The following is an 18,070-nucleotide window of genomic DNA, read 5'->3' on the forward strand; positions in this document are numbered from 1 at the left end:
CATAGCTGAGCCAGTGGGATGATTGGAACTGTGGATACCTTAAAATATATAAAAAATATGCCAAGACACCACAAAAAAGATCATGTTTATTCATATAATCCACCTGCATTTGTGTCAATAATATTATGGTGGGGGCAGTTTTTTAAATTTTCTACCAGGAATCTTTTTTGTGCTTTAATATTGAAGGAAAATGTCAAAATCTAGCTAGCTCTCCTGAGCTCTCCTGTCTTGACGCAGCTCGCTTCTCATCTTAAATCTCCGTACACCCATTGGCTCCGAGCACCAATACATGTCGTTTTGGGGAAAAAAAGTTTTGCTGGAAGAAGTCGTTGCAAATTTTAATGTAAAACCTTTTAGAGCGTAAACCCGTTGAAAATCATATGCAATTATTTTTTACAGTCCGTGTTATGTATGCGAGCAAGAAATTAAATCGTAAACAGTAAGCTAACGTTACTTTCCTCGAGATAAGTTGTTAACGTTAGCTAACGTAAGATGTTGTCGACAAAATGCTAACATTCATAACGTTAGTTGTCATTACTCACATGAAAAATGACAGAGCAGTGCCTGTTAGCGGGATGTCGCACTGATGTGTTGGTCAGTTTCTCCGAATCGCTGCACATCTACACAGGACTGTTAACAGTGGCTACAGTGTGTGGAGGGCTTTCGGGAATATTAGCTGTTGCTCTTTTGTACGTCTTCTGTCTGAAGCCGTTGCTGTTGACGAGACAAGTAAGTTAAGCAAATAACATTCAACCTCTGTTTCTCCTATCCACTGAGTCTCTTTCTTGACCACATCATCGATACATTATATTCAATCATTTGATGTAACGTTAACATATTCTCGTGTGTCGTCCCATTAGGGTTACAATGCAAGGCGGCTGCTTGAACCTGACAACAACCAAAGTGACCGTGTCAGTAACGGCAGAAAGGAGGCTCCAATAAGTGGCACCACAAATGACAAAGTATTATTCTCTTAAACATCTAAGACAAGTCTGAGACTTATTGTAACTTTACACAGGTGGATGAAATAGTTACATTACATATATACTGGTAAATTGATGTAAACTATCTGGAAATGACTTTCAAACATTTATTGTATGGCACAGGATGCCATTCATGCTTCAGTCAGGGTTACCCATTTTTTTAGGTTTACTAATTAACTTCCTACTAACAGTTTAAGTCTATTTACTCATTGTCCAGGAGAAGAAGCAGCCACCCATGAACAGTGATGTGGCTGCATTTGCATCCAGAGCAAAGGTGGTTTATCCCATCAACCAAAAATACAGAGTAAGTCTATCATAAATATACGGCATATCATTATTATAACATACACCTTCTGCCAGGTACACAAGGTAATCGACTCCTTACCAAACAACTAATATAAAGGCTTATATACTTGGCAACTGATTTTATAAGGTATTTTTGTTTGGTTTTTAAGCACAAACAATTGTATAATTTGTATTTTGACTTTAGACTAAACCGTATTAGATCAACAAAAAAAAGTTTAATAGTAATAGGGGTGCACGATTCAGAAAATGTCACGATTCGATATCGATTTTAAGGCTCAAGATTCGATTCAAAAAGGATTCTCGAAAAAAAAAAAAAACACAGTATGTAAATGTGGTTACTTTTCCCACGTGATTGCAGTAGACATACAATTTAAAAGAAAAGCAACGCAACAAATTAAATGTAGTTTGATATTACTTTATATGTCTTCATACAAAAATAACTTTTGCAACTAAAAACTGCAAAGTGCCAAGCTTTGGCCAGCTTTCAAATACATTTAATTCAAGTATAAAATAAAACCATTAAATAAAAAGAGCTTTTCGTTCAGAGTTCGGTGGGAGTTTAGAGCATTGAAAGAGTGCGTTTGGTTGACTGGCATGTTAGGTACTTTAGGTTGTTGTTCGTCCACGTCTTTAATGTTAATCTCTGGGTGATGGCGTACCATGTGAGTTCTCAAGTTTGTGGTGTTTCCAGAATATCAAGTTCCGTCTTCCCCTCGAGGTTATAAAAGCCGAAATGTGCCCAAACTCTCGCCTTCAATGAGGATGGAGCAGGTCGAATAATTCTTTCTGTGAGGTTTGCCATTGTTTGCGCCGACTAAACTACTTCTGCTGCACTCGTTCTTCTTTTGATTATAACAAGAGTGCCCAGGCGTCAGTGTGAATTCAACGCAGCGCCATCTATGGGAATGGCGCTCTAAACTCATTTTAGGACAATAGTATACAATTACAAAACGAAAAAATAAATAAAAAAATATGAATCAATTTTTGGAATTCTATGAATCGATTTTGAATCGGTAGCGCTTGAATCACGATACGAATGTGAATCGATTTTTTTTGCACACCCCTAATGAGTAAAGTATAATATACGTAGTATGTTTCAATCAGTTGGTTTATGATTATACTTCACTTACCTGCAACCTTTCGTTGAATCTGTCAGCCTTTAGCAGACGGAGCGTCCAATCCATCACTGCATGAGCATTCCAAGTTGCCAGCAATGCCTAACGATGAGTCATCCTCCTCCATGGACGGAGAGTCTCTGAGCCAAGAGCAGGACAACGACGACAGCAGTCAGTTTATCTCCTCCTCGGGGGTCCCCAAGAGCCTGCAGAACCAGAGCTTCACCAGGGTCTCTCACTACCCTCGCTCAGTGACACAACCAGAGTAGGAACCATTAATCTAACAGTAATCTCTAAAATACATAACCATAACCATGCACCTTAACCTTAAAGCAAGTATGCACCAACCTGAGTTTGCTGGATGTGTTGATGCTCTTGTTATCTCTGCAGTTTTGGGGGCAGGATCAGCCTTTACTGTTTGGCCCTGCAGGATATACAACAACATTGCTCCCAGCTTCAGGAAGAAAAATGTCTGGTGAGTTTTTGTCATTTTTCTTTAATTAATACAGTTATGAAATAGTTATCAAGTATATTTCTTAAAGTGCAAAACAAAACTGTTCTTCTTTTTTTATGACTTTTATCCTGCTATAGATGTTTCTTCAAATGGTGAAAATAATATTCAGCTGTCATTTTCCAAAAGACAAAAATGCTGCTGACTTCTCCAAAAATATGATTCAAATGCAAGAAAAGGTAACTCCAGATCAGATGTCTATTACACATACATACATAATGCATCATTTTTGCAGTTCTTTATTGACTGTGCATAGAAACACTGACATAGAAAAGTATATCTTGTCATCCGTCATTTCAGGAACTGAATGAGCTGAAGAAACAGTTGCCAACAAGCCACACTGCCAGCGAGAAAAATGATAATGCTCCCTGTACTCTGGAAGAAATAGAGAGAGCCCAAAAAGATTTTCTTGAATATGGCCTTCAAGTGGTAAAAGCGAAAAGAAAACCTCATAGAGCAAATTATTTAAAAATTACACTAATACTAATAATATACTAAGTCTATTAGACCGCCTTTATTTACTCTGACAGTTCTGAAGGGGAAATTAATGTCCATGTCTCTTCACAGTCCAGACGTTTCAGCAAACAGGTGGAGGACTTGTGCCAGCATCTGCTGAAGAAGCCCAGCATTTTCTCTCCAGATGAAGCCCAGGATGTGATTCTCTCTCTCATCCAGACTCTTCTGTTAGTAGAGAACCATCTAATGAACACACAAGAAGCTGATCTTAAGGTAAAGCAATGCTAGTTATTGGTTTGCAGACCATTCCTTTTGCTTCTCATCCCTTGTCATTGTGTGAGGAACTGAAAATGCCAAAGGAAAATGTATTTTCCACATCTTGTTAGAGGATCCAGCAAAAGTTGTTGTGGTGGGAGGAGCTGATGGGGCTTCTTCAATCCCAACCTGCCTTGCTAAGGCTGGAAGTGTCTCTGAGGCAGGGCTTGATAGCAACAACACTGGAGCAGCTGACGAGCGATGACGTCTTGACCTTTAGCCACATGGAAAAGATACTTTCAGAGGTCCAGGCAACTCTGACCGAAGGCCTTCAGCAGTGCACTGAGGGTAAGACACGTTAAGGGAAAATTATTTCCGTTTCATCTAAGGAAATTCACTGCTGTCAGTGTACTATCAGGTCAAAAGACAATAAACAAACTGCATTTAATAGTAAGCATTTTGTGGGCAAAGCAAGGTGATTGCAAAAGTAAAAAATAAAATAAATGAATGTAGCATGTGTGTCATTTTCTCACATACTGCACTAGTTTCTGGTGGCAGGTAGCTGTGGACAATTTATAGCCTACTTTTCACATTTAAATGACGTACTCTTTCAAAATAGACCATTTTCTAGGAATCCTCTTTAGCTCCTCAAATAAGGTCAGGTTCTTTTAGGACAGCACAAAATATATTTTGCACTTTTACTGCACCCAAGACTCTCATGTAAAATCTTTTAGCATAACACTTGACAAAGATTGTTGCTGTTGATCTGTTCTGTAATTAAAAAAAAATGCTATCAATGCTTAGATAAACAAGTGTTTACATTAGTTAGGCAAGGTCCTTTATCTTCTGGGCTTATTTTACAATAGATTACTCTTATGGGCAGCTTGCCTCTCCAAGTGCAAATAAAGACAATCCAGGACATCATCAAAGACTGCTCTCACCCCAACCACAAACTGTTCACCCCACTCCCCTCCGGGAGGCGTCTCAGGTCTCTCCACACCAGTACCAGCAGGTTCAGAGGAAGCTTCTTTCCTGCGGCTGTCACCCTACTGAACTCTAGCTCTGCATCCCGGTGACAATTTAACCTACTAAGCAAAAAGAAAATCGATATCATTAGGGGTGTCACAATTATCCAAATCCACGATTCGATTCCATTTTCGATTAAAAAAATTTTCTTCTTCTGCAGTGCCATGATAAGAGCCACTAAATGGCACAAGGCTAGGTTACAACAACAGTTTAAGTTTCTCAGAGTTTACGAGGTGCAATTGAATGCACCATGAGTTTATTGAGGGGCACCTGAATTCACCATGAATTCCCGTCGGAGCAACACGTTTGACTGTACATAAGGCTGCTTACTGAGGGTTGCTGATTTACACCGTAGCATATAGGAAGTTACAGACTGATGTAGATCTAGAGGCAGGTACATAAAAAAAGTCAATCACAAAAAAGCTCATGAAATGCATTAAAATCACAGATTAATGCAACAGTATATACAATTTATTCTTCAAAGAGTTGGTGTTTAGTTCATTCTGAATATATTGTCACTCACATACTAATTTATTACAAGAACAATTCATATTAATGAGCATTTATACCATAGTCATCCAGCTGACTTTACAAACTGCAGTTATTGTGAAAATGCTCAACTAGTCCAGCTCATCCCAAAGTTGATTGATCGTGTTGCAGAGTGTACAAGGAAGACAAAGGAACTGGTGAATGACAAGTGCAGCAGAATAGAGTCCAAGAAGAAGAAGCTTTTGAGGAGCCAGGCCAAGGAGAAGAGCTGCGCCCTGGAACTGAGACAGCCTCATGGTGACCTACAGCAGCTCACAAAGGTAAAAACCTGTTGCTTCCCTTACCTCAATATGTAGATCTGGGATTACTCTTGTATAATAAATAGTCCACTGGTATCTAAATGCCGAGCTATAACCTGTCCTGCAGGTGTACCAGGAGCTGCTGATGAAACACAGGCAACAGATTTCTGACTCGGAGCAGCAGCAGGACAACAGGGTGGCTGAAGCCCTCTGTGACCATTGGAAGGTAAAATAAATCAAATACTTCTTTTGTATTTTTGTGCATACTTGTGCAAGTGTATTTTTCCATTATTCTTATGTACGTTATTGTTTCGTCAGAAACTCCGTGCCTCGTGGTCAAAGAGGCTTGGCGAGCTAGCCAAGGACATTTTCCTCACCGCTGTCCCCTCCCAGTCAAAGGTCTCTGCTGAGCGCTGCGAGAATCTATGGTTGGATCTGGAGCAGGAGCTGGTTGCACAGCTGCAGCAGGCAGAGTGCACTACCAAGGTGCAACTGGAGGACATGAGGGCTCAGCTGGATAAAGATGGACAGGTAGACATCCTCTGGTGGATCAGATACATACAGCCTCTCCATCAGTGCTTGGCACTTTGATTCTTTCATCAACGAGTGTCTCACGTTCATTTTTAAACTGTCTCTGTCTCTTAATCTAAGTACATGATATCTTTCCAAGAGTTTAATTCTACTAAAGGCTTCCCATTGTTTCTAACTGAGCCTTTTTTTTCTGTAGCTGTGGAGTGAGGAGATGGCTCTGGTGCAGGCCTGTCTCAAACATCTGAGCGAACAACAGATGACAATCCTCCGAGCCATGTTGGCCAGACAGAGCTACACACTCAACAGGTACGATTGGAAGACCTCTGTCAAAAAGTATTTACGCCGTGAAAGATTACCTGATGTAAACAAAAATGAAATCTGCACTAACACAGCTTTCTTCTATCCACTTATGGCCTCCACAGTATCAAAATAGATGTTTACGAGTTACTTGCAAATAATGCAATATGATCTTCTTCTCAGCAACGTGGGGAGGTTGATAGAAAAGAAACATGAGCACCTGTTGGTGGCGGTGCAGAGGTACTTTGTGGTCAGGCACTTCTGTTTGCACATGCTGAAGGAAATGAGGCTGTCCAAGCTGAAAGCACTCTCTCAGACTGATTTCAGGGCTGTGTTAATGGAAGATCCCAGTAAAAGCCAGTCCTGTGTCAGTTCAGCTCTCAAGGTGAGATAAATGTATTCTTTTGTATTAATACATTCTTTGAAGCACCTCAAAAACCGCAAAATACATTATGTCTGCTCCTATTCAGTTATCTAACGTAATAGCTCAAGTTCACAGCAGATTGTTGTTGTCCCATATCAATCACAGAATAGCAGTGCCAGCCTAGCAGAGAGGCATCTGGGTCCAGAGAGTCAGCTGGTGGGCCACAGCTTCCAGCAGGAGTTTCTGTCTGAACTGGAAACGGGGACGGAGCTTCTTCAGAGCCATGCACAGCTGGTGTTAGGCAACGCCCTCAGCCACGCCATCCAACAGGTGATGGAGACCCCACCCACTGAACCACAGACCTCTCCCAAACAAGACAATGGCTTGAAGGTAGGGTTTGGGTTATGAATTAGAATCAACTTTCTTTGGCATGTTGGTTTAGGTATGTTTGCTAAGCACATTAGAGTAAAATATGGTAATAGTACAATATAGTGTGTGTGTATATATATATATATATATATATATATATCTCTATCTATCTATCTATCTATATCTCATTTAGCACCACCTGACAGAGGCTGCCTCGGAGAGTGTGTATGTGACCAAAGATTCTCTCACTGCACTGGTCCAAAGCTACTATTCCCACCTACAGGACATCATCAAGAAATTACAGCAGGATCAGTCAAACATAAACCATGGTGAGATGACAATCACAACACACATGCACATGTCCACATCTGTATAAACTCTGATTTAGATGCTGAAACGGCTGCGCCCTTACTCCTTATCTAGACCAAATGTATGTAATAGATGCTACATTTACAGTATTTCATTAGCAGTGTTGGGAAGGATACTTTCAAAACGTATTCCGTTACAGAATACAGAATACATGCCCAAAAATGTAATTTGTAACGTATTCCGTTACGTTACTCAATCTGAGTAACGTATTCTGAATACTTGGATTACTTCCACATTGAATTGTATTTTATAAGTAGGAATGTGGCCATCACATACAGCCTACTAAACAGGCCTATGCTGGTGTGTTCTTCTGTTCCAACTGGCTGAATGTGTACCTAAACAAGCAGATAGATTTTTGTATTTGTAGTCCCGAACTGCAAACTACAAAAGTCTAACCGCAGTGTAAGCCACCACGAGCTAATTTTAGCTAACGTTAGCTAGCATGTCAAACGGGACTAGTCTATAAAATATAGACTAGTCCTAACTATAAAATAGCAAGGTGACCAGTAAAACTACAGCAGACGACTACCCTTGGCTAAAAATAACTTACTTTAAGATGCTTCTTCAGGTTGGAGGTGGAGTAATTTGGACGCTCAAAGGAAGGTGGTTGCTGGCAAGCAGAAGTTGCACTGCACAGTTATATTTCGTTCTCCTTTCTCTTTCTTTAATGTGAAATGCTGTTTGAATTTCCAAGATAGAAACGCATTTCTGCCCTGGCTCTGTTGTGCCGGTTCCGGCTCCATCTCTACCTCTATCATTTCATATTCAGGGCTTCTGGGAAATGCATGGAGTTGCAGAGTGTGAATTCAGAGAGTGAATAAACCCGTGAAACAGAAGTATCGTCATGTAATCCATTTATTTCAACAATGTAACTGTATTCTAAATACCAACTATTTAAATTGTAACTGTAACGGAATACAGTTACTCATAATTTGTATTCTGAATACGTAACGCCGGTACATGTATTCCGTTACTCCCCAACACTGTTCATTAGGTCATAGGGAAAACATGTACAATAGTACAATGGTTACCAGGATTGTGTTAGACTTGTTATACCCTACCTTGTTATCTTATCTAAAGTAGACAATAATAGATACCGTTTTAAGTAGAAAAAAAAGGTGCAAAATCTACTGTGTGTTAATTTATTTTATTACATTTATTTTATTTAATGAATGTATTTAATATTGTTCCTTCAGAGGTGAATGAGAAACATGAGAGGAGCAGTGAGCTGAACAGATCCTTGCTGAGGGAGCTGGTGAACTGGGGCAAAAAACCCAACTCTGCTGAGTTTCAACAGAGGTGCAACAACCGTGTACCACAATACCCCTTCTGCACTACACACTTTGGTCAGTCTTAAATACATGTAATAATGTATTCTTGTCTGTCAGGGTCGAACTCCACAAAAGGAGAGTGTTGGAGCAGTGTGATCTGGACCAGGAAACGATATATGAGGAACTGAGGCGGAAGAAAGTAGCCCAGGATCAGAACATGGAAAGGATCAAAGCACAGCTGCTGGTTAGTATGTTTCACATCTTCTGTACTTCCTTGTCTGACTAAAGGTATATAACTTGATTTAAAGTGCTCATATTATGCGTTTTGGCTTTTTCCCTTTACTTTGTTATATATCTTTTTTTTTGCATGTTTATAGGTTTACAAAGTGAAAAAGCCTGAAGTGCACCCCAAAAGCACTTACCATCTCCAACAGAAAACACTGTTCACAAACTGCTCCAAACAGCTCTGTTGTAGTCCAGCCTTTACTTCTGTGACAAACGTGCGTCACTTTATAACACACGTTATAATGCTCGCCTAGCTGCTTGCGTGGCACGCCCTCATTCCCTGCTTCTGATTGGCTAGTTGTCCTTACCTAGCTACTGCGCATGTGCGACTCCCAACAAAGATGGAATAGAAGTGTAATGCCTCACTCTGTAGCTAAAACAGAGAGCTCAACACACAGGGTGAAAAGAGGAGCTGCAGCAATGTGCAGTACAACAAAAATATAGTGTTTTTTGAAAATTAAACCATGTAAACCTATTCTGATATAACCTCTGAATACAATTATGAACCTGAAAATGAGCATAATATGAGCACTTTTGCAGTAATTTTCTGTAAGCAATGTTTTTTTGTGTCCATTAGGAGGCAGAAGAAAGCTTCATAACTGAGCTGGCAGCCTTGGCCCGGGTCTCTCTCCACAGTCCAGACCCAGAACCCAGCGGTGAGGAGGACAACACGGGTAAGCACCTTTTTTTTTTTTTCTTTTTAGCTCAGATAGGAAATATATGTATTCCCCACTCCTCTGTTTCTGTCCTTCATGGTGTCATATTTTCAACAGGTAATGAGAGTGCTACTATATTCGACCTGTTGTCCCTGAACCCAGCATTAGATCCAGCCTTGAATCCTTCACTGACCCCAACTATTGTAACTCCAGTGGTGAAGTCAAAACCAAAGAAGAAAAGAGAACGAGAATCTCATCTCAGCTGAAATCTTAACACAGTACTGTTCACATATTCATGCAGTCATGTCCTGTAAAAAGTTTACTCTTATTATAGTTGGTGCATCAGGAAGTAATACCACTACTGGTCTGCTGGTATCAATGTTGTTGTTAGGAAGGTACCTCAGCTTTGTTTGCATTAAGCCAGAGGGATCTGTCCTAATTTATGTATAAGTGGACTGTCTAGTCTAATTTAAAAAGTGTGCTGGAATTAGGTTACTGAAATGTTGCAATGATGACAAAAACAATGTATTTTTCTCAATTAGTCTGTATTTTTGTAAATTCCATGTACCATCAAAAATACAATAAAATAACAAAGCAGATTATCTTTTGAATGCATTATTCAACTTTTGTACTTTTTTCACCTGGTATACAGAAGTACCATGCTACAGGCCTGACAGTTATATATTATCATCCTATACCTACACATACCATGGCTCACTCACCGCATTGATTTCCAGCGATTCTTAAGTAGATGGGATGATGGATGTGCTCCTCTGTGAGTTTTCAGATGAATTAGAGATGTCCATTGTGATTGTAGCGGAGTGCTACTACTCGCCGATGAAAGCCTTGCTCTTCTCTTGCTCTAATGGAGTATTAAGTACAACCATTTATGGATGATAATGCAGAGTAATGGTGAAAAGTCTGTGAGGGCTGAAGTCTGAAGACAGTTCTGTGTGTAGGCAGCAATCTAGCAGGCGATATACCTTATGGCTTACTATCAGTGTGGAGTGTCAATTAGCAAACATACATTTTTAATCTGTCCTTAATTCCTATGCTCAATTTGCACACACAAACCAATCATTGCTATGGCACTCTAAGAAAATATGCTCCTGGACCTGACCCACTCATACGCACTGGAGTCTGCTGTCAACAGGGTGTTTCTCCTCCAAATGCATCTATCAGAAATGTGGGTGTGTTGTTGACTTCAACACTTGTGTCATCGCTGATCTTTGGTGAGGGTAAGCCGTTTGAATGTATTTTGAGGTCCCTTAGGGGACTGCAAGGACTTGTGGGAAGATGACCTGATTTCTAATTTTCTCCTCTCCTGCCTGAGCTGTGGGCTAGTCGCTGTTACAAACAGAGAAGCCCATGAAAGGAGTGTGACAGTATGAGCCGCGCAGAATCTATATGGAATACGGCCTCGCTAACGGCGTAAAACTGGATTTTATTTGTCATTTTTCATGGACGCAGACGTGACTGTAATTCTCTTTCAGTAGATTCAGGTAAGTGGAAATACTCCTACGCTCACCTCCGCTTAAGCTACACCAAAGATGCTGAGAACCCAAATAGCATTTACAACACTGACATGATATTAGTATTGTCCCAGTTGAAACACAAACGGGGAATCGCGGTGAAGATTGTCCTGCCCTTTCTGCATCTTCAGATGGTTTTCAAAGGTGCCCGGGCGGGAATTAAGTTACTGAATGCATGTTCGTATATTCATCGACACATCCCGCATTTGTTCAGTAAAGTGGCGACTATGCCCTGAGGCTGACATTAGAAATGAGAAGATTAAAAATGCCCAGTGAAAAAGATGTGCGCAGTGTGACCGTCACCAGGTCAGATGATCGGTTATTTTAGGGCCCAAAAATAAGGTCGCTTTCTAAAGGGCTTTTTTTCCATTCGAGCTGAAAAAAAAAATCTACTTTGATTGTCATATTTTCGACAACTTATATGATTGTAGGCTGCCTATGATACAGTATCAGATCTGAAACACTGTTAATATTTTAACTAAGTTAAACTTGTACTTTAAGTAATTTAAAAGTAGAACTTCCCAATTCATTTTAATACAAAACGTCCGCTGTTATTACTACCATCGTTTTATTGCTATTATTAACATGTAATATTCTATAATAATATTTCGATAATAAACAAATAGCATTTTATATAGTAATACATCATAATATGTTGCATGCTATTGCTTATTGTTCATATAAACATGTAATATACATTGCTATACAACATCAGCCTACATCATATTGTTATTATTAATATACGTTCATTAAATGTTGAATAAACATCTTTTTTCTTGCATTAAAGAAAGAGAGATGGTGTTTAAGATTACCATGCACTTGTGGCCGGGTTGGCTCAGTGGGTAGAGCAGGTGCACAGGGTTCGACTCCGACCTGTGACGATTTCCTGTATGTCTTCCACCCTCTCTCTCCCTTTTCTCACCTAGCTGTCCTGTCAAAAATTGAAGGCGGAAAACCCCCAAAAATTATCTTTTAAAAAAAAGATTACCATGCATTTAACAGATTGGATATGAGACTTAATTCTACCTGCAATAATGTTTGTGTCTTTTTATATTGCCTTAATAGCTTTTTAATGTGTTATGTAAATCACTTTGAATTACCTTGGTTTGAAAGGTGCTATACAAATAAACTTGCTTTGCCTTGGTAACTGCCTGGTTTTCCCTCTCAGGTGAGCAGCCATGGCTAACCTGCAGCAGGAATACCCTGGGGTCCTTCTGGAGATCCTGGAGGAACTGGCCAATATGCGCCAATGGCTGACCTTCCAGGATCTTTGTCGCATGGTCAGCACCCGCTTTGACCTGGAGCACCTCATTGAGCTCAGGAGTTTGCTGTTTGCTGCTGCCAGCCATGACCCCTGTTTCCCAGCTACTCTCTTCAGAGACCGGGTTTCCACCAGAGGCCAGGGGCTATCACCCATAGGTGTCGCTGCTGACATTGTAACTATCTTCAATCTCATTCAGATGACGGCTGGGGCTCCTGATGGCAGCCATCCAATGAGAGCCCAGATGGTCCTCCCTGTCGACCAGTCCCCAGGCCCCAGTCTGCCTGGAATACACCAGCTGAACATTTCTGGTCGAGAAAGAGCACGTACCCACTCTGACTCCGGTGGCAGGCCTATCGATCAGCACTTGCTGTTTCCAAGATCTAATTACTCTGCCCGCAAGCGAGCAAGTCTTCCCCCGGATCCCATCTCACTTGTGTCCTCTCCTCCAATCAGGACGAGGGCTGTGTCTTTCGACTTGCCTCACACCACACTATTGTACCCCAGTGGTCAAATCCCCAACGAGGAAATGCAAAATATCTACCTGCCTTTGGAGACAGACAGTGAGTCTAGTGGAGATTCTGCGCCGATGGAGGTGTTTGAAGATGAACAGGGATCGTCTGTCAACCAGAAGAGAAACATCTTTAGGAAGGACTTCCATAACCAGCCGCCTCTAATACCCCAGGTGACTGTTAACAGTGAGTCTCCCAGTCCCAAACAGGGGAAGAAAGGCTTCGACAATCACAGCTTTGAAACAATCCCAAATCCTTACTCATCACCAGCAACAGTCAACCAATCGCCAGAGCAGCAGGCTAAACACGAGATCCTTGATGACCTACAGGACTCAACTTACTTTGGACCCCAGTCAATGCCAGAGTGGTCCCCCCAACACCTTCAACCTCCCAGGACCCAGAGGCCCATCTGGAGCAACAAGAGTCACAGTCTAGAGGACCGGATAGGCCTGGGCAGCATTGGAATGGGGATGGGATCACAAGGGGGGCAACTTCCAAGACGGTCAACCCCTGCAATCAGCAATTTGGGGGGGTCCTCAGGAGCTGAGAGTGGGAATAATGGATTGCCAAGTGGAGGTGATGGGGTCAAGGCTCAAGGAACCCAGACAGACCAACCGGACACCCGGCGCCTTCGTAGCCTGGTCCACGCTGATCGCCTCTCCTTTATGACCTCATTAGATGACCCTGAGTTTGGTGAGGATGACATCAGTGCCATCTTTCGTTTCTTAGATGACATAAGCATGTGCGGTTCCACAGGAGTCTTGCACCCTACCGATGGATCAGGGGCCATTAACCAGGACACCCCCGAGGCCAGACGTGGCCGCCTAGGTCAACTCCAAAGGCTTTTCCACTCTCTGGAAAGTAGCGATGATGGGCTCAAGGCCGGCGTCTGTAAACTGCTGCTCCGTATGAGCCAGATAGAAAGACAACTGGAGTCACTGAATGATGTAAAGGCTGAGATTTCCCAGGTACTGTCTGCACTGCAACGGCTGGATGAAAAGATCCAGCAACCTATCGGTGGTGATGGACAAGGCACCGGTGGGCGATGGCTGGAGCCTCTCAGTGGTGTGTCCTCCTTTATGAGCCACCCAATAACTCCTTCTGAGTCATCTGAGCCTCAACCTCTGTCTGTGTCTGAGCATCTGTTTCCAGGGATCAGCACTAGTAGTCTGGACTGGAACCGGTGGAACACTCCCAGGGAGCAAGCAGAAAGCAGCAAGAGTCAGGCTGATTCAAAGGGGAGGAAAGAAGGGAAGAAGGATGCATCATCTCGTCGTGCCTCCAAAACCCAGCCTGAAGAAAAAAGTGTCTCTGATTCCAAACAGCTGAATGTCTCTAACTCAGCAAGAGACTGGACAGTGTCATTCTCGAAAAGTAAGGAGGGCAAAGCTTCACATGGAAAGGTAGAGTAATTTTACTGTGTACATTTTATTCTATATTTTCCATGATACATGAAGTAATAACTGTTAGAAGAGAGATTAGTCAGCATATGAGCAGCAGTTTTTTAAGAGATTCAAAAGGTAGTACAATACTCACACCATCTGTACTGTACATCCAGGCTGTGCGACCACAAAATGTGTTACGCCTGAGTAGCTGGCCCTGTTGTATGCTGGGTAGACACATGTGTTTGTGTGGTCGGTGGACATGCTAATCAGGCCACTTTGTGGGGTGTTGGTTTAAACCTTTACAGTGAACAGTTGAAGTTATTCAAATGTAGTCTGACTATCACCAGACCAAGCTCAATCTTAGTCTGGGGAGTCTGCTCTGTATTTTCTACTGCGCAAGAGGCGTGATCAACGGGCATAGTTCAAATGACACTCTGTACGCAGTTGGATAGTCTTTCAACCAATCAGACCAACGATCCGGGTGACGTAGCAGCGACAGCGACATCAACGGGTTGCTGCGCTTCGGTGGCCGAATGTAAACAAGAAGCTGCTTGGTCGCTTCTCTATCGTCATCGTGTTAAACCTGCCAATAGCGCGCCAGGTGGATAAGCCAGTTTGTGATTGGTCCACGCAAAATTGGAACAGAAGCAGGATAGATAAACGTACAGGTTTCCAGCCTGAGCTGCGGGGCGAAATCAAAACGCTGGCAGATCGGGCTGGGTTTACCCAGTCTAATTCATATGCACAACAATTATTGAGAAGCAGTCGTTGGCAATTAAAATCTCAGATCTTAGGCTCCTTCTAACAATGCTTAGTAAATATGTATAAAAAGAAATCATGCCTGTAAAAAGTGAGAATCACAATAACATAAAGTAATATATATATAGCATTGTTTGGTCTGTGCTGCAAAGAAACATTTCACAAATGTTTAAAGGTTTAAAATAGGTGTTGTATATACAGTCTATATAAAATCTGTGTTTGGCCCATTTTCCTTCTAGGCAGATCAATCAGGCAGCACCACTAACCTAATCTCCAAAAAGTCCTCCAACCTGGTGGAACAAGTGTTTAACTCGTCCCTGTTCCGTCACAAAGATAGCAATCTGACAGGTGGACTAACTTCTGGGAATATCCTGGACCCCAGATTGTCTGAGGGAAGAGGAAGGCCCATATGGACCGTAGATGACAGAGAGGCACGTATTTCCCCTTTGGACTTACAGGTAAGATTTGTTGACTTTGAAAGGGCTACGTTAGTTAAAACATTGAATAACATTCTGTTTCCTGTCATATCTTTTATATAAATTCAGTAGTGATGATATGATATGTTTTCTGGATTGTTTTAGTGCAAAATATATATCTATATAAATACATCATGCAGGCTCAAGAAAAGTGGGGGTAGTTAAACATAATTCAGTGTCATAAAATAGCACATCACAAATTAATGATGCATAGTAGGAAAGAGTATACAATGTTTGAATTCCTTTAACATCTCAGATTACATTAGGATTTGTATTTAATCTATATGAGTTTATATCTGCTCAGACAAATCTTTAAAAGACATCGTGTTCCTCAGACCCAGGAGTCTCTGAACCCCAACAACATGGAGTTCTGGATGGATGACATCTACACTCCAGGCTATGACGCTCTACTAAGGCGTAAAGAGGCTGATCTCCGCAGGGCCAAGGTCTGCAAGCTGCTTGCACTCATTGCCACGGCAGTAACTATCATTCTTATCATTGTTATTCCTATTTGCACCATAGGGTCATGAAGAATCTTACAAAAGAGTCCACATTGTTGCCTGTTTTAATTGTAATTATTTATTTTCAGCAGCTACGTGCTGTACACAGGAGAATGCATGCCATTCACATGGAGATAAGTAGATACGAGACATGTGACACTGGATTGGTGATCAGTAAACATTCAGTAACTCCTTACACTTCTCTGCATGCAGCAACGTTATAACACAGGAGGATTCAAACTGTAGCTTACTAATCACACCGAGTCACTCCCTCATGCAGTTACAACAAATTGTAAGTAATCTCCCATGCCATGTTTTCTCTTCCATTTAACGTCATTTATGTGGCTGCGAAAGGAAGTATCTAAGGATGAATGTTTTAAATAATTTTAAAATATATTTGAGAGGATATGTTGACACTAGTAATACTGAGCCAATGCAAAAGTGTTTTTTTCTGCTCTTTTCTGAGAAACAACACTATTACAAATGCATTGTGAAACAGCTTCAGCCTTGAGCACTGCCTAAAGCATGATTTACTCTTCTGCGTTAAATCTACGCCATGGCTACGTACGTAGGTACGTGGAGACACGGACCCTACGCCGGACCCTACGCCGTAGCCTGATGTGCACCTCTTGAAAAATGTTAACTACACGTCGCAGCGACGCACGTCCCTCGGCCGTGGCTTGGTAGCGTTACATTTCCCCCTACTCATTTCCTGGTTCTCCTTCTCCATAAACAACATGAAATCAAGGATAGGGTTGACTTTTCCTTAACCGTGGTTAGAAAGCACAGAGGAGACACTTTGTTTCTCTCACTATGACTCTGGAGTCGGTACTCTCTCTGAAGCTAATCACCGTCACTCTCTCACTCGCTCTACCACACACTACCCACGCACACACACATGCAGGCCCTGCTATTTTCTTAAAGAAATCGACGCACACACCAACGCACAGGTATAAACTTCAGGCCACTTACATAGGCTACGGCGAAAGCTCTGCGTGGAGCCTCCGCAGGACCATAAATCACGCTTGACTCTATCTTGCTGTTTTCCTGAGAACATCACAGGGCTTATTTCACTTTTATGTAATATAATAGTTTTAAGAGTTTTACATCTACAGTTCATAAATTGTAACATATTCTGTTGACAGGAGCATTTTACTTTCTTTTAGTTTGAATGTTCTTGTCCTTTCTTGAAGCAACAAGATATAGGCTATTGCTCAAACAAGCTTAAAAATAATTAAAAAAAAAATATATTTTTTAAAGAGTTCCCTCCCATTTTTCAAACTAAAACTAAAAATTAGCTGTTTAATTCACTTGTGAATGTGTTTGGGTTGGCTGTTTACCAAGTGTCAGGTTTCAAAACCTGGAAGATTTGTTGTTGAAGCAGTGAAGGAAAGAGGGAGCCTTTTCCAGTAAACCCGCTCTGAGTGGAAGATTCCACTTGTAATGTAATTGATGGGATGTTTGGAGTGCACCTATGCACATTATCTTATTACTCTACTCACTTGGCTAGAGCATTTCCACACACCTGCAGACTCACTCACCAACAGATTCATCTGGCCTGCTTTTACAGACCATGAAAGTAGTCTTGCCAGTGGTGTGACATTCCAGTTTGTAAAAACATCCTGTTAACTCGGGAGACATTACATTTAAATTGACTTTTTGTGCCAGACTGTAAAATATAAGGGGGTTGACACAAAAACATGCACACTTTTAAAATATAATGAAATTCATTGATATGTCCGCAATTAAAAGTACCTTGGTGAAGCTTGTAGTGTTCTCTTTATGTTGACACTGGTGTTAATAGGACTCTAAGGTGAGGCTGTAATGCAATGTACAATGTGCATGATAGTGTGGTCAAAATAAGAGGCATACTTTACAATACAACCCCATCAGTAACCAAATAGAGATGTTCAAAAACCGAAACTTTCTCAATACTTGTATTTATTGCAGGGCTAATGTATTGGATTGCATAACATTTTCTAGGTGTTCATGTTTTTCTGTCCACTCCCTCTACATTTATATGGATGATTTTGTTTCTGTTCAACAATAGATAAGCACTTTTC

The 18,070-nt window shown here is 41.3% G+C and overlaps 2 protein-coding genes across 2 annotated transcripts; both read left to right on the forward strand.

Annotated features, from left to right (window-relative positions):
• Positions 1–21: 21 nt before the first annotated feature.
• On the forward strand, positions 22–10,197 carry evc (EvC ciliary complex subunit 1). The gene is made up of 20 exons (XM_078248064.1): positions 22–729; positions 861–962; positions 1,201–1,287; positions 2,446–2,669; positions 2,795–2,879; positions 2,996–3,094; positions 3,216–3,344; positions 3,483–3,644; positions 3,758–3,974; positions 5,313–5,461; positions 5,568–5,666; positions 5,759–5,971; positions 6,168–6,277; positions 6,452–6,653; positions 6,798–7,022; positions 7,195–7,330; positions 8,567–8,669; positions 8,759–8,885; positions 9,504–9,600; positions 9,700–10,197. The coding sequence occupies exons 1-20, from the start codon at positions 550–552 to the stop codon at positions 9,846–9,848; spliced, it is 2,895 nt and encodes a 964-aa protein (XP_078104190.1). The 5' UTR covers positions 22–549; the 3' UTR covers positions 9,849–10,197.
• Positions 10,198–12,292: 2,095 nt separating this feature from the next.
• LOC144516194 (major intrinsically disordered Notch2-binding receptor 1-like) lies at positions 12,293–16,037 on the forward strand. The gene is made up of 3 exons (XM_078247400.1): positions 12,293–14,290; positions 15,271–15,489; positions 15,843–16,037. Exons 1-3 carry the CDS (start codon positions 12,293–12,295, stop codon positions 16,035–16,037), a joined length of 2,412 nt encoding a protein of 803 aa, XP_078103526.1.
• The last annotated feature ends 2,033 nt before the right edge of the window (positions 16,038–18,070 follow it).

Source organism: Sander vitreus, chromosome 4 (assembly GCF_031162955.1).
Source record: "Sander vitreus isolate 19-12246 chromosome 4, sanVit1, whole genome shotgun sequence".
Lineage (NCBI taxonomy): Eukaryota > Metazoa > Chordata > Actinopteri > Perciformes > Percidae > Sander > Sander vitreus.